Here is a 27,248-nt window from a genome sequence, read left to right on the forward strand (position 1 = left end):
TATACTTTGAGTTCCCAAAAACAAGAATTTTGGATTGTTTCTGAGGTGATATCTAAAGATATGGAGCTTATGTAATCAAATCTCTACTGGAGCTAGCCTTCCATCACATTTTTTTTTTTTTAAAAAAAACATGTTTTAAAAATAACGGTCATATATACCTATTGGTACTGATGTGAAACCTATTGGAAAATTTGTATAATTAAGATTTCGAGTTGAACTATATTATGGTTATCTATAGCAAGAGGGCCGGTGAAATTTTTTTAACATTACATAGAAAACCAGTTTGCAGTTTTGGACTGGCTCTGAAAATGTACTACTGGAATGACAGAAATCACTGAACATATAGTAGTAGAAATGCTCAATACAACTTTTCACGCAATAGGATGGTCACCAAATCAACTTTTTGGATGTTAATGTCGGTCATTGAGGGGGATGGCCCGGGCGCATATCTGTACAGAAAGGGGATGGCTCAAAGATCACTAACATGGAACCTCCCCACTATAAAATGTGGTAATTCAAAAGCACAGTATGAGGGCATGATGAACAAACTCTAATTCAACAATTTGTGAACAAAGAATGAGATCACCACACAGAGTAAACATCTGAGAACACAACACTTTTATACTGTATATTATATGACTACATACTCTAAGATGGGGGATATTTTTGCCAAAACAGTGAAGAGACACTAGGCAGTACCAAAAAAAAAAAGATAAAAATTGTCGCTCCAAGTTATGTCTCTACCAGTTTGCAGTTATAAAATGTGGCCCAATACAAGGGACCTTTTTTTTTTTTTTTTTTTAAATCCAGTATTTTTATTGAAATTTTTTAAGATATAAACATACTAAACAACAAAAAGAAAAGAAAAACAATCGCATACATATCAGAATTAAATGAATTAAAGGAATTTACAAGATTACATTAAAGCATAATAATTATAAATGTGCTATATTCATTCAGGATCATACATCGTAAATGCTTATACATAAGTATGTTACACATGCAGGGTTTATTACATGGACTCAGATACCTATTATAAGAACTGCGGTAGCCATACATTTAAGTAGATAGAGCATCTGTACTAGATGACATAGGATAGAATGGAGACTCTAACCATCTGTACCATATATTCTCAAATTCCTTCAGAGCCTGTCTGCTAGTATAAACAAATCTCTCGTGCCTTATGGTGGTATTGACCAGTGCCTTCCAATTTTTAACCGTGGGACTCGTCGGGGCCATCCACAGCCTCGCTATACAGACCTTAGCCAACATCAATAACTGTGAAATGTACATTTTTGTCAGTTTATTAACTTTCCCATTCAATCGGAGCCCAAAGAGACAAGTGGCCGGTGAACTAAGAGACACTTCAATTCCAGTAACCTGAATACATCTCCTGATCCTTCGCCAGAAGATTTGTATACATGAACACTCCCATAGAAGGTGCCAAAAGTTAGCATTGATCGAATTGCATTTCGGACAGTTAGGGGTAGCATCCGGGCGAAATTTTGCCAATCTAATAGGGGTAAAGTAGGCCCTGTGTAAGATAAACACCTGTATTTGTTGAAATTTTAATGATGAAGTATAACCTTTAGTACTGTCTGTAACCATTTCCCACTCCTTGTCTAATAAAGGGCCAATATCTATTTCCCACTGATTCCTCAAACCATCCAAATCATCTGCAGTGGATTCAAGGGACCTTTTACTCAACAATAATCATCTTGCGTGAAGCTTAGTCCACCAAGACTATGTGGTTAGCCAAAGTACAACAGGATTGCTATCAATTTCTAAAAAGCATTATTTGCAATGGTGTAATAGCATATTAATATTACCAACATCCTAACAAACTTTGTAACATAACTAAACACATACTGACTAACTTTTAAAGTTAAATCAAGTTTTCTGACGCATGTGACGATATATGCTCACACAAGCCTTACTTTGCTGGAAAGACTGCGAATACAGGAGTGTATGTGGAAACACAGAACAAGTAACAGGTAAGCCCATGAATATAATTTTTTTGATAATCCAGTCTCAAAACGTTCTCCTTAAGTGCCATCTGTGCCCCATGTGAAAAACTATTGCTGAGCAGGTGCACTCCCTTTCTTGGATAGGACAAATAGAATTGTATCTCACATTTAGGCATACAAACCACAAGGGATTTAAATTACACTTTTGCTTCCACATTTTTTATTTCGTTTACAATATAAATTATACGTAGTTTGATTTGCCAGCATTTCTATATGTATTTGATGCATTCTTAATAAATAATACAGCATCCTATGCTTATTTTCCATACGTATGGCTGTGGTTTGGGTCTATAGTTTTTAATACTTTTATTATTCATGGATATTTTAGCATCAATGTTTTGTTAATAAATGTGACCATTGGCAAAGGTCGTTGTGGGCATACCTTTTTAAAGGGCTTTGTAGAACGATGCGAGAATCTTGTATAAAGAACATTCGTTCGCCTTTTTTCTTTTTACAAAAGATATTTTCTTTTTAAAAATGTTCAAACACTCTTTGTATAGGTTATATACAAAAGGGAATTATTAAAATTACGGTTTCATTGTAAAAAGTGCCATGCTGGCGCCAAATGTATTTTTTCTGTGGTCAATCTGATATAATTCAAGAGACAAAACCATGTCATAAATATGCAGAAAAAAAGCTACAGAGCTATGTGCCTCCTACTTTTATCAATGTTATCCTACAGAAATGGAGGGGAAATTATACAATGCAATTTGGTTTGAAAGATCTGCACTGCTTATCATGAAGCAACAGTAAGAACCATTGCACAAAGCTATGTTTTTTTGGACATTAATTTTAAAACCGTAAAGATCCTGTAATAAACAGTATAAAAGAAACATTTTATATGTAACCATCAAGAAACTTTGGAAGACAATAACAAATGGGGGAACATTTAGTGGTTTTAAGTGCATCAAGGAGTTGCTAATCCATTTAAAAACACCATACAAGCGTGCAATATTTGTATCTGTAAATGCTAAAAGACTGCTGAACATTCTCCTTCCAATACTTGTGAGCAGAGCTACAGATGGTCTTCAGTAGCTACAACTACAAACTACAGATTTACGGCAAACTCATTCTCACTGCAAGCATCAAAGGAATCCCAGTGGATAAACCGTGTCATGTTGAGTAGCCATCTGCTTCATGACACCTTAAGGATACAAGCCCATAGGGAAGCAAACATACATTACCTAGAGGGTCAATTTCAAATGATACAAAATACAAATAACATTTACTTTTCTCTTTGCTGGGATCAAGTACAAGGCTGTGGTTTATGTAATAATTTAAAGTGACATTTACAAAACGGAGGGTTCGAATGGAATGACAATGTATGATGTTAGTCCCCTAGGCAACATCCCTAAGAACAGCATTAAAACTGATGTTTACAACTATTAAAACCATACTGAAGATTTTTTTCCCAAATACAAAGCAGTATTCAAGGTTATGGATTTCAAAGAGATATGCCAGGGATAATACACATAACATGCCTCCTTTAGAGGTGGATGCATATGCACTCCGAACGTACATAGGTAAAGACATGCACATTTACATGCATGCAATGAGCCAAACCCATCCATCGTACAGCTAAAAAACAGTCAAACATACCAAGTTATGTATACTTAAGCCCCTCAATAGCTTATATATGGTGTATAGATGCTGTTTGACAGAGTTAGTAGTAAATGCTAAAGTTGCATTACCCTATTTTGACACAATATAATACAGTATAACAAAGTGTCGTATACACAAGATAAAGAGAGAATATGGTCTTCGACAGTGTTATTAATAAATGCCAAAGTCACATGTTCCATATAAAATTTAAGAAAATACAAACACGAACATCTGCTGATTTCCCCTTCAAAAATCAAATAGATCTTCTATTCTACAGTAATCCACATGGATATGCCAATCAAGTTATAAGAATAGACAGCCCTCACTTCATGAAACACTAACGACTTAAGTATTATCCGTTGAAGGTGTCTATACACAATCAGCCAATCAGATGCAGCCAAGCAGCGCTGCCAATAGTCATTATCATTGCGCTTCATTGAACCATTCCCCCAACACCTTCAAGAAATATGCCATCTAAAATGGATTTCCGCGGTTGAGTCTACGTCTATTTGTGTCTCAATTACACAACCACACACTTCTTGTACTTGGTCTACACTTGCTTACCCCTGCCAGGCATGAGAAAATCGAAGTGTCATGAAAAAGTTTATATATGTACAATATGCAAAAGTTTACATATATACTGCAAAAAACTAACATACCTTTCTTTAACTGCCCCATGTGAAAAACAGGAGTACCACAAACTGTCCACCATTCTCCCAAATGTCCACAAGAGCATTATCATTCTCATTATCAAGATTACATTAAAGAGAAGAATATCCCTTTTATATTAATGACAGTTTCCTTCAACATTGTTTAGCCCTCCTGCCAATTTACCTCACTATCCCATTTGGCATTCATGATATCATAACTTCTAAATAAATGAGCCCTACAGGCAAGTTACTACTAGTACCTCTATTGAAAAACGGAGTATAAGCTAAATACTTTAATTTACTGTCCAAAGAGAGCTGGAAGTATTCCAAAGAGGGGCACATAAAGCTGGATACCCCAACAAAACAGAAGATTATAATACCATATATACTCCCAATAGTTCAACACAATCAAAAAAGATGAACTAAACATAATAAAACATATGGTCAACTCTAAGTGCTAGTGTAGTATTGTTCTGTACTTTTCAGGGATGCATTCTTTTACACAGGTCACTGACATACAATAGAGCTATACTACTCATATATTTGTTTGTTTATTTTGATCCAGTATTTGCTTGCATTTATGTATTTCCTTCAAAATTGTTTGCAACTTGGTGGAATATTTGTATGTTGTTTTTACTGTTCTTAACTATAGGGGCATCCAACATATGTGTTAAGTTAGGATCATGTTTTTCCAGCTTACATGGTGTTAAACTATAGCATTTTTGTTGCTTCATTTGCCTCTCTTTGGTGCTGGACTTGCAGTACATTTTATTCATAGTCTCTCTCAAACTTAAACTTAGCCACCTTATCCATCAATTTGCTGCCTTGGTCTTCAAAACACAAGTTGTCACAATAAACTGTGATGTTTTGGGGAACTTGACAATTTTTATGGAGTGTAGATTTGTAATAAACTAATTTAATATAGGAATACTACCAATATTTCTGTAAATAGGTAGAATTCTCCATTTATAAAAATCCAAGCAACATAATAAATCCTATGTAATTGACCTCTTAAGTTTATTAACTAAGCTGTGGAATAATTTTACATCATAATTTCAGCTCATAATTAAGATTCATAATTTAGAAGAGAATTTCACCCAAAACAAAAAATGTTGTTTTGTGTCACCATGAAAATGTCACATAGCTACACTCCTGTCATCTGGGGGTTCCATGATGTCTCTAATTAACCCAACAGAAAAAAGGGTCGACTTTTTTTTTTTTTTTTTTTAAACAGCTCATTGTCTTGTCAGAGCCACTTCCCTGTAAGATTCTTGTTACATGGTAACAAGACTTTGATTGCATTTCAAGAGGAATGTTGTGTAATTCAAGTTGTAATATATGTAATTTGTAATGATATACTACATTATTTCCATCAAGGCCCTAAGTTATAAAGTATAACCACAGTACCTCCACCCAGAGAAGACAGGTGAAATTTGAACACCTGACACATTAGCATTCATGTATTTACTTACTGGGTGCAGCAATAGCTATCCAATAAGCACTCTCAACACAAGCGATGGCTATCGTTACAAATATGAAGACATCCCTACAGCTTCAACAATAATTGAAATCCACCCACAAATTATTTGCATTACAGATACAAATTCAAAAGAAGCAAAAGCGCTGGGAGTCTGTTCGAAGAATTTAAGAATTACTGATGATGGAGGTAATGGCACAACCACTGGATGGATTTAAACATGTATTGGATGCTTCTCTTGCAAAAAATGGTATCCGCTACAATGAGAAAATTAAGCAGTTGGGGTAATTGTTCCTGGGAATTGATCAGACTGGGGGGGGGGGGGGCGCAAAAGTGTTTTTGCTTTGCTTCTAGAATCAACACATGTAACGATTCTAAAAAGGACCAACTTCTATTTTTGTTTTTAACCTCACAATTTAAATAAAAAAAAAAGAAAGAAAAAAATAAAGGGTTAAAAAGTTAAATTATAGCGAACTCATCAAGGTACTGAGGAAACTGTAAATAAAAAAAAAAAGAATCCCTAAAATAATGGATCTTGCTACTTAACCTATACTGAAGCCCACTGTAAGGAGTCATTATTTTGTCAGAGAAAACATTTTAGCTTTTTTTTGCTCAGTTATTATAAAAACGCTTGATTAGAAATGCTCAAATTTTTAGAAAACTATTTCTTGAAACAATTTTTCAAATCAAGCCAAAAGTTTTGAACAAAATTTTGACCGCATCTTTAGATTTGAGCTGAATTCGAGCAATGCAAACAGGCTAGATGCTACATGGTCAAACATATTTAAGCTAAAATGGATACATTTTAAATATGAATGGAGAACTTTGACATCAGAATTGATCGCTGTTCAAAATAAAAGATTTTTAAAATACTATAACTAAAAAAAAAAAATAGCCGTTTAAGATTGAACGGATTTTAGTTATTTTAACTCTTTTATTGTGTACCTGGAATGTCGCAAAATCAATTTGGAGTATACTGACATTGTACCGTTAAACACCCTCAAAGTGATGAAAAGGAAATTAAGAAACTGTTCAAAATGTGAGTATCTACTCATGACAGCATGTAGTTAATGGTATTGGTTATAACAACTGAAAAGAATATGTCCAGATTGGATTGGAGAAATCTGATTATAAATACTCATGGAGTGAAATAGCCATTCATGTGTTATCATAAAAAAATATCCAAAAAACAATGGCTATGCCCGTTAATGATCATATAAAAAAACTGTATAAGAAAAATGTGGTAGGAAAATGAGCCTTTGTTTGTAGTCCTCTTACAACCACACTAATTGGCTCAAATGGAATAGTGAGTCGGTTCTCAAAGAGAGCATATAAAGATCAAAGCATATGTAGCATACATAATAATTAAGCTATAGAAAAGACTATTATAACAAAATTATTATTTTTATTACATGTAAAATTGTGTTACTAAAAACAAAATAAAAATGTACCAGTTTTAATCGTTCCTTCTTCTTTCTATTAAACCCAGCTCCTGAAGATCCTGGCTCTGCCTCTTGAACAATGCCATTCTCTTCATCATCCACATCGTCATCCTCAAAACACCAGTCCGGGAGCTCAGGAGGTGGGGGTGCATCTTCAACATCCCCATAACGTTGGAAAAGTTCCTTGATATAATCGGCTTTGTAAATACCTGGAGGTCTGGCCTGAGCAAAAGTAGCTACTGCTGCCTCAATGCTGAAAAATAAAATAAAATGAATATAAAATACATTTGCCTCTAACAGGATTTAAAATCAAAGTAAAAAGTTGTAAGAACCATATTGCAAAAACTAAGTGAACCAGATAAAATTAATCTCACATTTAAAATGATAATATAAAGAAGGTTGTACAGGTATGAGACCTGTTAACCAGAAAATTGAAGAGAAAAAACCCCAAAAAAGACAGTAAAACATAAATAATTAGTGCTGTTAAGTAATGATGTTCTACATGCAGGCTGGATCATTGGTGCCAGGGGAAGTATGCGTAAAAGTGATTTTTTTTTTTCATGTAGTTTAGTATATTTTAGGCATAGTGCAATCACCGGTCACCTTGAAAAGCATACACCCCAAGTATTCTGGACGATAGATCCCATACCTGCACATATTTGCGTTTATTATGTAATGTGATGTAAAATACTCTTGTGTCAAAAAAGATAAAATTATTATAGGAGTGATACCTTTATTGGGTAACCCAAAAAATGATTATATTTGCTAGCTTTCAGAGTAAAGAGGCCCATTCATCAGGCAAGTTTACAAATGAATGACTGAGGAAAAGGCACAACATTTAAGAGCTGGTACATCAAGAAATTTGTACAGGAGGGGAAGGGGGGGGATTACAGTTAGGTTTAACTGTTGCTGGTGCCGCTACCCCAGCACAAACCTTTGTAGTGTTTTTTATTTAAAAACAACACACGCACTTTTAAATTATTTATTTTAGCAAAAAACAGTGTTCCCAAACCAAAGAGAGATCTAACTGCGGAGTACTGTGGGTGTTACCATGCAAATCACAACATTAAGTCCCGCAACCCTGCTAAACAACACAATTTTCGGCCAATTACAACAGGAGGGGGGAGGGCAGGATGACACAATTTGCTGTTAATTATGTCACTAGGCCCCATCCCCAATCACTACACTAAGGAAGTGGGCAAGACGTGGAGGTGTACACTAATCTCCCGGGAATCGGGAGTGTCATGGACATTCTGAGACAGTAACCAGCTATGGATCCAGCCATAAACAGCTTGGGTATGCTGGCTCTTGTAGAACTACAACACGTGTGACTGGCTGTGGCTGTGTGACATTATGATAGGAGAACCTCATGTTGCAGGTTTGCTTTCCTTGTATAGCATCACCAATCCAGCTGGTCATATCCCGTTGCTGGCTGTGGCTTTTGAGGGGAACCCTATTTTGTCCTCCACATAACTGACACAACTAGCCGTGGCTATGAGCATTTTCATTGGTCTTTTACACTAAAATGACATTCATCAAGTGCTGCGAGCATATCTTGATGCGGATGCATTTCATCATCACCATTTATTTATATAGCGCCACTAATTCCATAGCGCTGTACAGAGAACTCACTCACATCAGTCCCTGCCTATTGGGGCGCGCGCGCACACACGCACACGCACACGCGCACACACACACACACACACACACACACACCAATTTGATAGCAGCCAATTAACCTACCAGTATGTTTTTGGAGTGTGGGAGGAAACCGGACCACCCGGATGAAACCCATGCAAACACGGGGAGAACATACAAACTCTTCACATTTAAGGCCATGGTCGGGATTTGAACTCATGACCCCAGTGCTGTAAGGCAGAAATGCTAACCACTAAGCCACCGTGCTGCCCATGCATTTCCGTGTTTACAACCATAACATACGTGCCAATTTAAAATACATAAAATATGCTATTTTTGGTGAACGTATTATACACCTGCACTTTGGCTCTATGGGCTAAATTTACTAAGCTGCGGGTTTGAAAAAGTGGGGAGTTTGCCTATAGCAACCAATCAGATTCTAGCTTTCATTTATTTAGTACCTTCTACAAAATGATAGCTAGAATCTGATTGGTTGCTATAGGCAACATCCCCAATTTTTCAAACCCGCAGCTTAGTAAATCTAGCCCTATGTCTAAATGGCAGGCTATTGACAAAATATGAAGTAAAGCTCACAATAAAAATGTATCATTCAGATACACAAAACATTTTAAATTGCACATAGATCGGAAAAAGAATATGCCAACTGCACAGAAGAAAAACAAACATTAGAAAAATCTGGAGAATGTAATTTTCATTCACCGCACATCCAGCAAACATGTTTTTTTGCCTATCATATAAATACATTTTTTCTTCAGCTAAACTGCCTTAAGGAAATGCTGCTAATGTCTCATTTTGATGTGTGGCTTCAGTTTAATTGCCAGATTACATATAATCAAATTAAAATGCTGGGCATAGAATATTGAAAGGACACTCGCTGAGCTTAAAAATTCTAGAATAAACTGAGAGACTGAAGTGATAAAATACATTTACCAAGTAATAGTACAATGAGAAAATGATAGGACAAATTGCAGCTTTCCCGAGGGGGGGGGGGGTTTATTGATGGTAATTTGAAATAATATGGAGTGTACCCATTTACCTTTTGTGTAAAACGAAACTGTGTTTCAGTCTATTGTAACAGCCAAGTACCCTAATGATTAATGTTTATCAAAAGGGTACTACCTTAAGATAAATTCTGCAGATTGCTTCTAGGATCTCTTACTGTGTGAAGTAAGAGATCCACGGCATCAGCGATTACATTTTGGTTAAATAAAAAAAATAATGTCTACAGCTGGGTACACACTTATGCAAATACCGTGCAGATCACGATTCACGACCATTTGGTCAGATATTGCAAGAGTGTGTGTACGCTCCCACAATCATGTTTCATAGGACCAAAACACATCGCAGTTGTTCATTTAGTTTTATAAAAATCATGATCAACAATGGAACGATGTCTTTTCAAAGATGAAGAACCCTGATATGAAGGTAAATTGTGCAGGTGTAAACGCATGAATCGGCATGCTCAGCGGGACTTTCAATCCTTGGTGAAATTGATACAGACATTGCATAGGTGTGTACCCAGCTTTCGTTATCATTAGTTCTGTTTACTGGAACATGGCAAAGCCATGATCGATAATCTGTAAACCTCTCGGGGAAAAACCCAGATTGGTTTATCAACATCTGTTTTAAGAGGCAGTAATGGTAAATATAAAAAGTGTGAAATCAGGCAGTTTCTGAGATCCTGCAAAGCTGGGAATTCATTCGTATTAAAAAGCTGATGTGGTAGACCCAAGGCAGTAGTATATAGTTTACTTTGTATAAAGGTTGAAGTACAGAGGATTAAATTATAATACTTTAACACAGAATATCATTCATGTTCCTTACCGCAAACGCACACGGATAGTAGATACCCGTGTGCGTAGATAGTGCCTTGGTTGGAATCTAATCCATTATAATCATGCTGTGAGGCAAGAATAACCATAAACACCAAACAAATATGAAAAATATTAACAAATGCATTTACATTTTATAGCACAGGATATGGAGTCACCTCTTTCAAAAGCCAAAATGTTGCCATATATGTTAACTTAGATTTATACATTAGGGTTAGAAATGTTTCCAAATCTTTGCTAAAGGAATTCTGTATTTGGCTGACTCCTATATGTTGATTTAGTGCAGCTAACTGAGAGACATAAAAAGACACAACAGGTGTGACAAAGGTATACATCCTTCCAAAAGAGGAACACCACTTCAAGGTATGGATATAAACATTTAAGACAAGTTCTTAACTAGTGAAGTGTTCCAATAATGTTGGTAGTTAGAATTCTTACCTCCAATCCATCTTCTCAACTAAAAAGGCACTGATTAGGAAACCGGTTCGGTTAAACCCATGTGTACAGTGGACACCTAAGGAAGAAACAACAGTTTCAACAAATACAGCCAAGTAGTGGGAGATAGCAAGAAAAGGTGGTGACATTCTTACCATAAATTTTAAGTTATACCGGTAATTAACTTATCTTAGTATAGCAGTAAATGCAATAAACTTCAAATTATACAAAATTTGCCTAAATTTAAAAAAAGATCTTTGGCAAATATAAACAGGCACAAACAATGAAATGTATTACTAATGATCCACAATTAAATACGTTTTCCTGTTAACAGTACACTGTTTCAGAATCTTGAAACTTCAATAAAATGTACTTCTACCCCTTGAGTTTCCCATGGCCACTAAGCACCAAAATAAACATGGACCACTTTCCTAGCAAGAAATTACATCTCCTTATCTTGGCCAAACTTTTTTCCCCCACAAACATACAAATACATTGTTTCCATGTGTTAGAGCTAAAATAGACAGTTAGCACCATCTACTGGTAAATTTTGCACAGGATAACATTTTGCAGTAACAAAACTAGAACTGCATATAAATCTTTTATAGGTTAACAAATTCCATATGTGCTACAAGAACCATTTACAGTCTGTATTTCTTTCCCAAGTTAGCAACATTTCTGGAACTAGCCTTCCATTAAAATAATTCATTTATATACAATTTTGTTGTTTTGTATTGCAAAAAAAAATGATATTCTATATTACTATTACTATTCTATATCCGTCCTTAACGCTGCAGCTAGGCTTATTTTCCTCTCTCGCCGCTCCTCTTTTGTCTCCCCCCTCTACCTAGCCCTTCACTGGCTCCCATTCCCCTTCAGAATCCTCTTTAAGCTCCTCACACTCACCTACAAGGCCCTCGCCAACTCCACTGCACACTACATCTCCACCCTCCTCTCTATTCATGCTCCATCCCGCCCTCTCCGTTCTGCCTCTGACCGTCGCCTCTCTTCCCCCCTTATAACCTCCTCCCACGCGCGTATCCAAGACTTCGCCCGCGCTGCCCCCCTCCACTGGAACAAGCTCCCTCCCTCCATCAGAACTTCCCCTAATCTATCCAGCTTCAAACGGGCCCTAAAAACCCACCTTTTTCTTAAAGCCTTTCTGTCTCCCACTTAACTTCCTACCTTATCTTCTGCCTCTGTCCCCCTACTCTCCCTCTCTCCCCTGCGTCTCTCTGTATGTCCACCCCTCCCCTTAGATTGTACGCTCCTCTGAGCAGGGCCATCTCTCCTCCTGTTTCCACCACTTCTAACTCTGCTCTCCAGCTACTTAGCCCTCCTCCTCAAAGGTCCTCCACCCCACATCCACTTTCGCTCCCTCCTCCCCCCTGGGGGTCTCCCTGTCTTCCACGCCCCCCTTCTTGGGCCCCGTCATTTTTGGATCCTCCCTCCCCCTTCCCCGCCCTCTCTAGCTGTGCATTGAGCGTACTGAGTTGCTGTGTTTACTGTACTGTGCTGTCTCCCATTGTATTGTGATTTTGTTTGTCTCTGTACGGCGCTGCGGATGCCTTGTAGCGCCTTATAAATAAATATTAATAATAATAATAATAATACTAGCCAATATAGTCAACACTATTACTTTTTCACAAAACGGAATAATGGGAGACAACATTTAGCATTGACCTAAATTTGTTACTACCATAATATGAGAGACAGACCAAGTATAAATTACATTCCTATAGCTTAGCTCGTAAATATTGCATCAGTGTGTTGTGGGAGGAAACCCACGGACGTGGGCAGAACATACAAATTAAACTCATATAGCAACATGGTCTGAATCAGACCCAATGCTAACCAACATGCCAACAAAATCCCACTATAAAACTATATACACACTAGAAAATCCCACCAGCATTTATAAAATATATCTGAGAGCCTTTACAGTATGATGCAGCCCCAGCAGGACACAAGACAGTTCAAGATAATATTATGCCCATTAATGCATACATGCAGATATTCCACAGGTTAATTGAATGAAGGGTAACAAAACACTGATAATTAATAATTTAATCCACTAAAGAGGATCAGACAGGGCACCATTAGCATGGCCGGACAATGGTTCCGGATTGCTCCAGATCAGATGCTGACTAATGTGATTTGCAGTCTAAAACAACCCAATTAATCTTCAAACTCAGACCCATAACAGACTAGAACTTAAAGATACTCCAGCTGAAGCCCCAATATATCAAAGTGTATCTGTTGCAGACAAACCACAAGACTGAGCCAGCATTCTATCAATTCTCTAGGAACTAGCAACATCACTGAGCCATCAGACATAGTTCACAAACATTTGTTTGCAAAATGGCTGCCTCAATTGTAGTTAGAAGACCGATGCATGATAAAGAAAGTAGCAGAATTAATTATGTTCTAGCAGTGACACCCTGAAAACCAATGCCATCAATGGCCTCCATGAAAAAAAAAGTTATAGAATCATTGGCTTCCACCAATGCATTTCACTTTTTTTTTATCAAATATTTTTATTTAAATTTCCAAATAATATAAAGAAAACATAACAAAACAAAATAAAAAAAAACAGATTAGAACACAGCTCCAGTTCTACCGAATATACAAGCCTACAAGAAATTGCATATAAAACGTTAAGCATATATGCAAAGCACAGTATATATGAATGTCCAAGGTAGCGTGTGGCCCAATCAAACAGGTGAAGTCTCCCCTTCCCCCCCACCGAACACTGTGATCCCTGAGCCTAACACCCAGTTGTCCAGCTACACACAAACACAGGAGCAAGCTTATATAAGGAGGAGGAGGGAGAAAGGGACACTCAAGGTGGGTCAAAATCTGCCGTCAGTGATCTCACAGCATATCTAGACTACGCCCAGCGAGACATTACAGTATTTAGGCATAGTATGTCTGGATTGGCAGGTGAACCATTCATGTCCCACAGCCTCGATCACCAAGATCACCTAGGCAGTAAAACTAGACCCATCACGGCCCATCCACCTTTGAGCTATAATGGGCAGTAAAAGCAGATTGGTAATACATCTACTCACGTTCCTGCCAAGCAACAAATCCACTCCAAGACCGAACACACAAGTCTGGGGAAACAAAGGAATCCCAATACCCATATCCCCTCTAACCAGAAGTTTCCATCCACAGGGCAGCCCCAGAGGAGGTACCAGAAGGTGGCGGGGTCTCCCCGCCTCTCAGCTCTGACACCACCTATCCGGTGCAGCCTGTGCGGGGATTAATAAGCTCTATAATATATACAACTGCATTTGTCTAAATCTGGTACAGGAGGTGGCCTCCTTGGCACTGTCAAGAATAACGCTCCAGTCATCACCATTCAATGGGTCTAGGTCCACCTCCCACCCCAGCCAAAACCCGCCCAAGTCATCAGGAACAAGCAAGGAAAGGACATTGACATACAAAATTGAAATGGTCTTAGTTGCGCCCAACTGTCTGAGAAGTTAGAGAGGGGCCAAGCTAAAGGAAATGGGAGCCCTGCCAGAGTTCTAAGTAAGTATAAAATAGACAGTTTGGGGGGGGGGGGGGGGGTATCCAATTGCAACTGCACAAATGATTGAAGAATGCCTTGGGAATAGAGCTGACTCAGGGATATGATCTCTGCAGCACGCTAGCGGGGAAATTGCAGCAATTTATACAGCTCAGGAAGAGCGGAATTAACCCATAGCGGAGGTCAAGGTCCATCCCAACAGCATCCAGCGTGCCCTGCAGCGCATTCCATATCAATCAAGCCTGCCTAAGTAGAGGTGGAACAGCTCCAGAAACCAAGATACCCAACAAGGTCTGAATAAGTGGTCATTAAAAGCATGTCCACCTGGAAGGATAGCCAAGAAGGGTGGCCGGCGGGAAAGTCCCCAACCAAACAGTAAGCCCGAAAGTCTTTCCCCATACATCCTTGTGGCTAGTGCGGAGATCGCCACCCCACAGAGACATAAATGATTGTGCTTAGAGCTGAGCACACCCATCCCCTCCATTCTATTGGCTACTGCTGAACAGACCACCACCCGATATCCATTCTGGTGGCTATTGCCAAGCAGATTCCCCCGCCATTCATTTTGGTGGCTAGTGGTAAGCGTAAGCTCTTACATCCATGCTAGTAGACAATATAAAACAGGCCCTTATACCACTATGACCTCAGCATGCTGCAGAGCAGAGAGTAGAAAGCAGAAATCACCATTTCCTGCTGCTAGGTGGAAGGTGCAACTGGGATCTGTACAATAGATGTTACTTACTGCTCCCAGCAGTCCCTTGACAGTGGTACCCCCAGGATGGTACCCTCAGCTGTGTCCATTTGGAAGGTCAAAGCAAGTTAGCCCAGCCCTCTTTCACCACCACATTCCCCCCCCCCCCCCCCCCATATTTTCCCTCACCATATCAGGGGGTAAGGTATTGCCAGAGAAAGAAATATAGGGAGTTGGTAATCTGTGTATGGATAAGAAGCCAATTCTTTGCTATTACCAACCTATAGGCAGAGCTTTACAACGTTTATTAAGCAGCAAGATATTTTACAGATTTTTGGCGATATACCAGAGAGAGGTCACGAGAAATTATTATATTCCTTAACAGTCTCAATGCAACATCTCACGGACCAGCAGCCACAGAAGCAATGCACAGTGAATATAGAAGGAAAGCAATGATTAGGAATAAAGAGGACGATGAAAAGGTAATTTTTTTTTAACCCTTGAGAAGATTGTAAGAGTTCAATGAGGAGAAGCATGTATTTAAACAGATATAGTTCACTTTATGACAACTCCGTTCACGTAATGGTTACACATCTCCTGTACTAGAGGCAGTTATACTGAAAGTAACTATAATATTCAATCTACTTTGAGTATATAAGCACAAAAATGGTACAAATTAAAGATGTGCATTGCTACTGTCCCCTGAGACATAAAGAGAAGCAAAGGAAAACCAAGTTCAGCAAGCACCATTACTTATGCCCTGGTTCATACAGCATGAAATTAAATGCTAGACTAATATAAATGCTCTATATCATACTGTCACAAGTTAATGATGCTGCACTGGAAATGACATTTAAAGACAAAATCGAGGCCAAAGGAGTTTCTTAATCTGGTCTGGGCAATGTGCGGGTCCAAGTGGACTGCTGAACCTAAACCGGCTGAGTGGCAGAGCATTGCTTGATCGGTCAGTACAAACAGTTTTATAGATGACAGAGACAGTTTTAGTGTTTCTTGTAGCAAAACATACAAACAACAAAACAGCACTTGCAGATTAAACTTTCTTTGCTGATCAAGTAATATTGTATACAGCAGGAATACCATTTTTTTAAAGAAAAAGAAAAAAGGGTGAGCATATTAGAATGGTACATAAATATATGAGGTTTTTTTAGGCTCTCTTTACCCCAACTTGTCCTAATCTTAATGGGTTCTCTGAAGAGTCTTTGCAAAATAACAGGCAGTGTTGTGTTACAGACCACAGTCAAATATGTTGTTAAAGAGACTTTAACCCTATATATGTATTGCCTCTCTACCTATTGACTAATATTAGGTGTAGATACCCATGAACATTGTGCGGCTTAAAAGGGGTGGGGGGGAGAAAATAACCCACACTGTCCAATATCAGTCATCCTTTGTCCGTATTTACCATCATATTCTGATCGATTTCAGTTTGATTATTATCACAGTGTGATATCGGATCAATTACCTGAAATTGCTGCATGCGTAGCCAGAATTTCTTATTCCCACTTTTTTTTGAGTCATCTGAAAATTTTCAGAAATACATTTCTGATTTCCAATACACAACTATCTTTCCAATCTTTTCTAGGTCCCTCTGTCACTTATCAATTTTTAGTATATGTATACCACTATTTTTATAATATTGTGGACACACTACTTTCATTACTATGCAGGGATGGCGTAGGTGCTGCACACATGAAAAGTCGCACAACATATGTACTATCAAGAGGATGAATGCAAAGTTGATTTCTTTCCACGATGCAGATCTAGTTACTCCATGTTTCACCTGTTCTCCAAACCTTTTTAGCTTAGTAAATGTTATTATTTGTTCCCAACAAAGTGTTGCTATAGCTATGTAGGGTGAAAAATGTCTGAACAAAAAAGACAAATATACAGCAAAATAAAATGTTAACTTTAGGAAAAACAAACATTTGTATTGATCCTAATGTGGAAAGATATATCCGACCCAGTATATGGTATGTACAGTATTGTGGAATCTTTCCATTACTAAAACATGAACTACAGTACCAAACCTCCAGTAATATTAACCCTTATTGTGGTCCTGGTCCATTATGCTCTCTTTTACCAAATACTTTATTTGGGGCTACTTTATGGTGTAATATGCAGGAAGAGATAGTGTAAGACCAGGTACATAAAATTAATTAGGGAATAAGAACAATGAAAGACAAACAAAAAAAAAGCAAAAACAGTGGATGGAAACTGGGAAGTTTAATTGAATATCCGAATAAAATATTATTTTACCAGTACCAGTTCATCTGATATAAAGACCTTGGGTGAATTTTTACTGTTTCAAATAGCAGTTAACCTCTAAAAGGTGCATGTGAATAAATGCCCCTTTACTGAGGAGTTTCTCTCATACAATTACAGCCTTGGCCTTTGTGGCCTACAGAAAAGGAGCAAAGGTTACAGAATAAGTTGCTGCATTGTCAACAGTGGGCTTGCCATTGAACTCAGATTTTAAATGTCCACTTATTGGGGACCTGGTCTATTAAATGCTCTCCCATTCACTCAAGTTTTAATGACTGAATTAATTATGTGTCATATGTATTTGTATTTTGTGCCTCTAAATGAACAATTTGAAAATGGAGAATTAATCCCACAATGAAAGGTAACAGCTGTTGAGCCAAAATAAATTGTTATGAAATATGTAATTGTTATGGACAAAAGCACCAAATTAGCATTTTATAAAACAATAAACTAATGTGCTGCTAAAACATGCACAACATTCACAAAAAACAAACAAGATATGTATGTCAATGGAGAGTGAGGTACTCCAATAAACTGTACTTATGTGAAACATTTAAACTGTGCTCCCCACAAGAGTTAAACATTTGTGCCTTATGTAATAGATCCTCTATACAGATTTGTCAAAGTAGGTTTTCATAAAGGGTCTCCACATAATTGCATTTCCACAATGTGCAATGTGGCAACTTGAATAGACATTACAATGACATTTATAATAACAGAAAGTAAAACGTTAGACACATACCAATAAGCTCATCTGGGTTCCTGTCTAAGAATCGCTCGCAGAGACGAATGAATGTTTCAGTGTTTTCTGGTGATGGACATTCGCTATGTCTGCAGAACAGAAAGTCCAATGTAACAACACAACATAATTCAACTGTTGCATTTTTTGCTAATATAAACCCCAACCTGTTATATATATATATATATCTATCCTGCTAGGTGTATACTGATGTGTGGTACAATGCACTGGAAACATCGGTGTATGTTTTTGTCCGATAATGGGGTTTTACTACTTTTTCTACTGCACTTGTAATCCCAGTAGCGAATTGGCCCATGCTGCTCCTACACCTGGAAGCTTGCATGCTCTGCAAAGTTTATTGCCGCCCTGGATGCATGACCTTATTAACACAATTACATTTCTGGAAACTACGAGTCTGAAAAACAAGCTAGGTAGAAAAACCAGAACTTCATCGATCTACTTATGTAACTGTACATAATGGCAAAGATAAATTTATGGGAATTATGTTCATGGGTTACATAACTGTTGCTTCCTGGTAGAAAGCACATTTTTTATATACATACGTCTTACAAACAAGCAGAAGTAATGGTAGCGGAATTGCACATTATTTTTGCCTAAGAACACAGCCGTGAATAAAGAATGGTACCAAAACATCTTCCAAAAGCGACTTCTCCCAACCATCCAAGAACAGTTTGGTGAGGAACAATGCCTTTTCCAGCATGATGGAGCACCTTGCCATAAGGCAAAAGTGCTAATTAAGTGGCTCAGGTATCAAATCATCAAAATTTTGGGTCCATGGACAGCAAACTCCCCAGACCTTAATCCCATTGAGAACTTGTGGTCAATCCTCAAGAGGCGGGTGGACAAACAAAAGACCACAAATTCTAACAAACTCCAAGCATTGATTAGGCAAGATGGGTGGCTATCAGTCAGTATGTAGCCCAGAAGTTGATTGGCAGCATGCCAGGGCGAATTGCAGAGGTCTTCAAAAAGAAGGGTCAACACTGCAAATATTGACTCTTTGCATAAACTTAATGTAATTGTTAATAAAAGCCTGACACTTAAGAAATGCTTGTATGTATATATATATATATATATATATATATATATATATATATATATATATATCTCTCTCTCTCTCTGGGGTTTACCTTATACTACTAAGATGGAGGTTCTAGAGAACAGGCCAAGAAGGAAACCAATAAGAATAGCACCAGAGAAGATGATGATGACAACACAAGTTAACTGGTTGATCAAACATTGTGTCAGGGAGCACTTTCCAGCTTCTGAACGGGCACATAGGAAGCATACTAGGACTCCATCTTTGGGTATAACTGCCAGACACATACATGCTAAAGTGTGTAACTACAAAGAGGGATATTCCATAATAAGAAATCCACTTAATGACAACCAAGTATCTTTCTACCCAAATTTCTCACTGAAGTGCAGATAAAGAATGCCAAGTTTATGGATGTTCAATATCGATTTCAGTCCTTTAACTTACAGTATGTCATGTTGTAACCCACCAGGTTGCACATTATACCAACTTGCACAACTCACTTTTTAATTGTCAGGAGCAGCATCTAAATGGTTGGATGTCAATGAACAGGGTCTACAAAGAGCTAAAAGTTCATCTTCGTGTCTTGGATACTATTGTCATGTTGCTGCAATCAATTTGGTTTAGATTTGCAAATATGGACTATGGTACTCTGATCCTGTTCATTAGTGCAGGGACAAAGTCATTCAAAATGTTTAACTACATCTGATAATAGTGTGGCTAACTCACCAGTGTCTTTACAAAATGAAATTCACTGAATATTGGTTTTTTTTATTGGGAAATTTAAGCTTGTTCAAGTTGTTAAAAGTATAATCAGGGTAAGGACTGGTTTGTTTGGGGTAACCCTGTATAATATTTACTTGCCTATGTGCTGTCAACACCAGGTTGTACTACACCTTCATTCAACTAATTTGAGATGAGCGATTCGCAGAAATCTGACAAAAACACATTTTGGGGTAAAGATCCGAACCGAATGATGACTTGGTTTCTTCCACCAAATTCAGATCTGAAAACAAGGCGTAATGTTGTATCTCACGTATTTTGGTTCGGGATCTTCAATATAAAGCCCTCCTCCTGTTTTCCACTGCCATTTTAAAATTGAAAGAATGTGGGGAGGTCCATTGCTTGGAACTGCGTTTTATTAAAGTAGGTTGTAGAGCGTGATAAAGGCAATCAATGTGTACTGGATTAGCTGTGGTTTACTACAAAAATTACACAGCTTATGACAATGTGCTGGAATTGTGTGTTAAAGTGGGTGTGAGAGATTGAAGAGTTGACAATCAGTGACTAGTGGTAGCAATACAAGAATATTAGTAAAGTGGAAAATGCTTTCATTTTATGCGGCTACTCAAACCATTTAAAATTGTAACAAATAAAATGAGTTCAGACACTGACAGCCTGAATCAAGTCGTACCCCTAATCAAGCTAAGGGAAAAGCAGCTAGAAAACTTGAAGGAGGAGATGAAAGTAAGCGATTCTGCTAAGTATGTTAGCCTCATAAGGGTTTTCAGCACCTTAAAACTGGATCATACATTTTGGCAACCATACTTAATCCTAGGATTAAGTCATATGTAATGTCTTTCTTTCCAACTGACACAAATCTTCACAGAGGTAAGCAGCCTCTCATGAGCAAGCTGTCAGGTAGACTCGCAAATGACACGTCCCCTGCTTCAGCTTCTTCTAACAATGCTACTTCCAGAACAAACATGTACCCTTTTCTAAAAGTCACACTGATGAGGAGTCACAGTGCACCAATGTGAAAGATGATTAGGACATCTGGTCAGGCTTAAAAGAAATGCCCAAATATATGGACACCTCTACTAGGTCTTAATACAATACACTATGTAATACAAGAAGGGTAGAGGATTACTTTAACGATAATGTACAATTAACATCTCACACTCTCTTGAATTCTGGGAGGGGATAAAAAGGCGATTTGGAGCCCCTTGTACAAACTAGCTATGGTGTATTTAAGTCACCCTCACTCCAGTGTGTACTCTGAAAGAATGTTTAGCACAGCCGAGAACATTGTGAACGATCGTCGTAGGAGGCTACTTGCAAAAATCATTGAAAAACTTGTGCTCATCAAAATTAAATTACAAATTATATGAGGAAAAGAGTTGCCAATTACAAAAAGAATCAATAACTCTGAATTCCAGAGGGGATGAACGAATATTGTGTTCTGATGATATTCACATTAGTGATGAGGATGATGACAAGGGTATTGACATTGTCAACAATGAGAAAGATGACCACTGTTCGCCTAAAGGCCAGTAGGGATTTTAATAATTTACTATATATTGTACAGTTCCGCAAGCAACAACCAAAATATTTTTGTTTTTCTTGTAGGGGCCCAAATAACAAAGCACTTCAAACACAAAAGTGGTATTCACAGTCGTTGAAGTATATATAGGAATATAGATCCCCGTATATATATTAGATATACAATAATCAATTGTGCAAAAACAAAATCTTATATCCATCCATATGAAATTTACTAACTAATAAAATGTATAAATCAATAAATTTTCTAATACTATACATATCTTTTCATTTACACGGGAATATATATTTTTTAATTAGATACACTTTTAGATTATATATATATATATATATATATATATATATATATATATATATATATATATACACATACATACATACATACACACACACATGTGATTAGTTATACAAACTTCAATCACTTACAGTGCTATTTTGCTTTCTCTTTTTTTGATATTTGTATTTGGGGGAATAGCAACCATCTCTGCAAACCAGTGCTGGGTAATTTCTTTGCAGTTAAACTGCATAATGGTAGAATTATTGTTATTTAGCACTTTGGTCTTTTTCTGTGTTTTTCTATGTGTTCTATATACGGTGGCTGAAGTGCTTGGTTTGTTAAACTATGCTTGTCCTTTTGAATATACAACATAAGGGTGGGTGCGACAGCCCCAGGACAATTCAATCTGTCCCAGGACAATTCAATCTTGCACTTTTTCACATAATAGATTTTGCACATCTTGGTGTATCATTTTTTCGAAAATGATTTTTATTAGTGCTGCTGCTCTACCTCTACAAAGTGTCACACATGCTGTATAACATTGAGAATAAAATAGGATGCTTTTCTCAAACCATTTCACTTGTTTGGTCGGCCCATATTGGGATATCTTATTTTCTAAAAATTAGAGTAGACTGTAAATTATATAAATACTACTGCAGAAGTAAAACCAGCTCAAAATTACATGATTTTACCATATTTTTTAACCATTTTTAATGAAATCCAGATCCAAAACACGAGGGTAGTTTTGCCAAACCAAAACCCAGGAGTATCTGCACATCTTTAATAGGAATAATCTACTATGCAAGGTCAACGGCCTTTATCAGAGCATACAGATTACATGTTTAATGTTCATACCGAATGGCTAGCAAGACACTCACAAGTCTGGCATGTAAAGTAAGGTAGCAGGCGAGAGATCAGTTAATAGATTATCATAAGAGCTTTATCACCAGATATCTTGTCTGCAAGGGCCAACAGTTTGTGGTAAGTAAAGAGGTCCAGAGTATACTATCCTGTTTATGCCGCATAATCTCTGGGTGTGTCAGTGCCAATTAAGAAAAATGCTACTTTCTGCCATTTGTATGCTATAAATGACCCAACAGATCAATTAGTCTCTCTACTACCAAAAAGAAAGAAAAAGGACCATATTATTAGCTGGTTTATATTTAGCCCCATGTTCCACAATCGGCAGACAGGCCCTACATGAGCAAGGGTTCTATATAGTTGAGAATGCAACATTGTGTAACTCTGAACAACTTAACAAAATTATATTTTATATTTATAATTATATATCATACAGACTAAATGACACTCATTTTAGTCTCATCAACGCCCCTACAAGGCAGGCTTTAGACTAACAAATGTCACTGATTTCTGCAGAGTCAAAGATACTATATGGTACAGACCCAAGCTGCAGCTTTATTGGAAATAAAGTCACTTAGGCAATTTGTCCCACATGGTCTCCTTATGTCAGGGATTAAACGGATTGATGTTGTGTACTCCGAGAGAAAGTAACTTGTATTTAGACACAATGACAGCTTTCCGTGAAAGACCACTCAACGGGAATAATATGCTGTTTTGATTTATGACCAGCATGTATGAAGTGGATACATGATGTAATGACAACAAAGCTAATACAAAACTGTGAACACTTTGTAGCATTGAAATTGTACCCATCACGCATTAACAAGCTGTTGTGCATGGGCCTTTCTTAAAGCATTCACGACTACCGCTGTTATTCTAGCCAACGGACTGTTTATTTCAGGAACTTATCAAGTTTCAGCATTGTTCATACAGCCATCTAACAGGTGTGCACCTGCAACTACCATCGGAGCTATATGCGCCTATTTTCTGAAGACGGAGAAGTCAGCGTGAGACCTGAAGTGAACCACCAGGACCTGTAAGTGCGAATTACTTTGCTAATCACCCCAATTCTTCCAAGGTCTCAGATAAGACTCTATTATTGAAGAGTGTAACGCTATCTCCATAATTTGCCTAAATTACACAATTATATTTCGGCAATAAAACTTTATTAATACAGATGTAAAATAATCATTATTCCGCTGACATTATATACTGGGATTTTGGCAGTAGGATTTACCATTTTTGGGACAATGTTGAACTAACATCTTTAACATATGGACTACGGTATTTTTTGGATCATTGACAACCTAACTGCAGTATTATAAGAGTGCACCTTTTTGTGTGAGACATTGTGCCTCTTATTTACATGGGGACAGTTTATAAATAAGATGTTATTTTATGTTTTTGAATAAATTGTTTTAACATTGCCTTGGATACTTCTGTGTTAATTATCAATAGATACCATTTGCATCGTTTGATATATACTATAGGATTTCTTCATTCAGCGCTGTATTCTCTTCTAAATGTACTATTCATCTTTGTGGGGATATGACACTGTTCCTTTACAGCTGCAAGTGTTGATATCATATTAAGTCTGAAACTAGTGAGTTAGCGCCAGGAGATATATCTAGTTTGTAAAGCATTGGACTAGTAGACAATTTCTCAGCCACCCCACTGCTTTTCTATAGGTTAAGAACTTCTATATCAATAATTGATGTAGTACAAAGTTCTCTCTGTGAAACATGTCATGCAACAGAAGATAAATTTGACATGTAACTTACCCTTTGCACTGAAGCTTTATATATTTTATACCTTCCTTTTCAATATCATTTCGATCATAGAATCTTGTAGTGTTCGTCAAGTCAATTAACAGTCCCATTTTTACCTAAAAACAAAATATTAAGACATAATTGGTACAGAGCGTAGGTATCCCAACTGGTTAATTATTACAGATAGTCTATTTTTTGTTTTTGTTTATTATTTTAAAGATACCTTAAAAAATCCACTAGTGCTTCTACAATGATAATGTTCTCTAAAGTAATAAGACATGTAGCAAAATTTATATCTTTAAATGTTATTACCAGCCAAAATGTATATGTTACAACTGGTGTATCGGAACTGACAGATGCCATAAATACTATACTAAAATAAATAAAACAAACCCTTGGCATGTACTAGCATTCTATTCTCTGTGGCGGTTGTAGACTGAAATCATCACAAATAGAATGCTGAGATATGCAACAAGCTACTACGTTTTTTCATGTTACTATGCAAACATGCCTTGTAACCATAATGTTCATCAGCCATGACAGGCTTACAGCAACAAAGAGGAGCGCTACATCTAAGTGATACAGGAGTATGGGTGAAAATTATTTATTATGTAACTGCCTCCCCATGCACTGTAAAGATATACATTTTTGATGGATATACCCTTTTAAGATTTATTGAAGGAAAGTATATATCAAAAGAATCTTAGCGCTCATAACTAGTGGTAATGTTCGTGATGTGAAGCAATAGAATAGGTTCACCTGTGCAACTAATGTTATTAGGTTTGTTTGTTACTTGAAAACCCCCCCTGCATAACAAAATTATGCTTACAATTTAAAAAAATAAAAAAACTGTTTCGCTTCCTAATCCAATTAAAACACATTTTAGCTTACTAACAAATAACTAATTTTGTTATTATGAAACGGAGGTATGGAATTAGAGACTTTACAATGAAAAGCATTTATTAATTAAGCAAGGGCAAATAAAACGAAGGGGGAGGGGAGCATACATGACATGCATGTCAAAATATTCAGTCATAAACTCAAATTCCGCAGTGCACAAATAGATTAAAAAACGGTAGAATACTGGCCTGATTTTACAAGGCAGTAACTATTGGACACATTATTGCTCAGAGTTTAGTTAGCAAGTGTTGTGCAATACACTTTATTTTCATCATTAGGACATCCTTATAATTAGGTACCAGGTTTAGGAAAAGGCTGAATCAAAACATGAAATAAGGCACCCCTTGATGTACAAAGGCAGCAACACTTGACCCCAAGAGGGGATAGTCTTTCATTTACATATCAAAATGCAAGAGGATCCTTAATAAAATCAATGTTCAGATCAATGCACACATTCAGACCAATACAGTTGTCAGTTTAACAATTAGATTTAAGGAAAAAGGGATAATTAAGTGAACCAAGGCAACAAGCCAAAAAAACAATGAGTTTCTCAAACCTTAAGGCTTTTCAAGTAGTTAGACAGCATGCTGGGGTGAAAACGATTCTCCTCAGGAACCTGATCATCGTATCTGGGTCCCAACATAGTCTTTAAAGGTAAAAATTTTCCTGTAGATAAGATAAATATATATGTATATAAAGAAGTCATTATTTGACGTACCTTTTAAAATATTTTTACATTACAAAGTAAAATATCATGAAAAGCAATTATGTTATATTATGTAAATAATTTTCCTACAGTGATTTGTGGGTCCTCACTGTACAATTCTGGTTTTCTTACGAACCAGCCTATTAAAAATGATGCATTTTTGAATCTTTGAATTTCTGGCTATAGTTAGACAAAGCTTGAGTGCAGCATGCGAATCTCCACCACATAAATCGGTATCTGCAATGCTGACCCAACAATTATGGAGGAATTATTCCAATAATTTACAGAGCAGCATAGTGGCACAGGGTTTAGCATTGTTGCCTCACAACACTTGGGTTGTGGGTTCAATTCCAACCAAGGCCCTTTGTCACAATTGTAAGTTTGTATGTTCTACCCATGCTTGTGTGGGCTTTCTCCCACACTCCAAAAACATACTGGTAAGTTAAAACACCCTAATGAGTGTAATGTTGCAAAAGAGGGTGCACCCAGCAAGCAATGTCAGCACAACTCCTTTCATCATCCAATCAAACATTTTCACCTCTGCAGTGGCCAAAACCATGCACTTTTAAATGAAAAAACAAAAACATGCCACATGCTAAAAGGTCAATTACACTGTGGATCTGAACATTTGCGTTTGTTTTTAAATAACCCCTATAAAATCTTCTTATTTCTAGGGGACTTAAATGTTGCTACAGTGACCCATTTTTATAATGCCAACTTAAAATACAAGTGTTATAGTCAAAGTGGTTTTATATAGAGGGTGACATATAATGAATCAAGGCTCATAATGCAAAGGAAGATGACTGTATTAAAAATCTAGAATTGATTTTGTAGGTATAATCTATGTGCAACCAACTTAATAAAAATGACAGAGATTTTTAATACATGTAAACACATAAAGCCGTTTGTGTTTCATTACACATATGTGTTTCTTATACATTTAGATGTGTTGACAAGCGGTTTCCATCTGATTTTAAACCAGTTTCTTGTTCAAAAGCATATGTAAAAACTTTAAAAAAAAAA

At 37.0% G+C, this 27,248-nt stretch overlaps 1 protein-coding gene across 1 annotated transcript in view; it reads right to left on the reverse strand.

The window, feature by feature from the left end:
• RNGTT (RNA guanylyltransferase and 5'-phosphatase) overlaps nt 1-27,248 on the reverse strand; it is a 239,684-nt gene that overhangs the window by 211,162 nt on the left and 1,274 nt on the right. Inside the window, exons 2-6 of the mRNA XM_075202759.1 lie at nt 26,076-26,185; nt 24,632-24,735; nt 18,376-18,464; nt 11,128-11,203; nt 7,208-7,451 (exon numbers count right to left, since the gene is read on the reverse strand). Coding sequence (XP_075058860.1) covers nt 7,208-7,451; nt 11,128-11,203; nt 18,376-18,464; nt 24,632-24,735; nt 26,076-26,185 — 623 coding nt within the window. The remainder of the gene's footprint in view (nt 1-7,207; nt 7,452-11,127; nt 11,204-18,375; nt 18,465-24,631; nt 24,736-26,075; nt 26,186-27,248) is intronic.

Source organism: Mixophyes fleayi, chromosome 3, assembly GCF_038048845.1.
Source record: "Mixophyes fleayi isolate aMixFle1 chromosome 3, aMixFle1.hap1, whole genome shotgun sequence".
NCBI classification, from domain to species: domain Eukaryota; kingdom Metazoa; phylum Chordata; class Amphibia; order Anura; family Limnodynastidae; genus Mixophyes; species Mixophyes fleayi.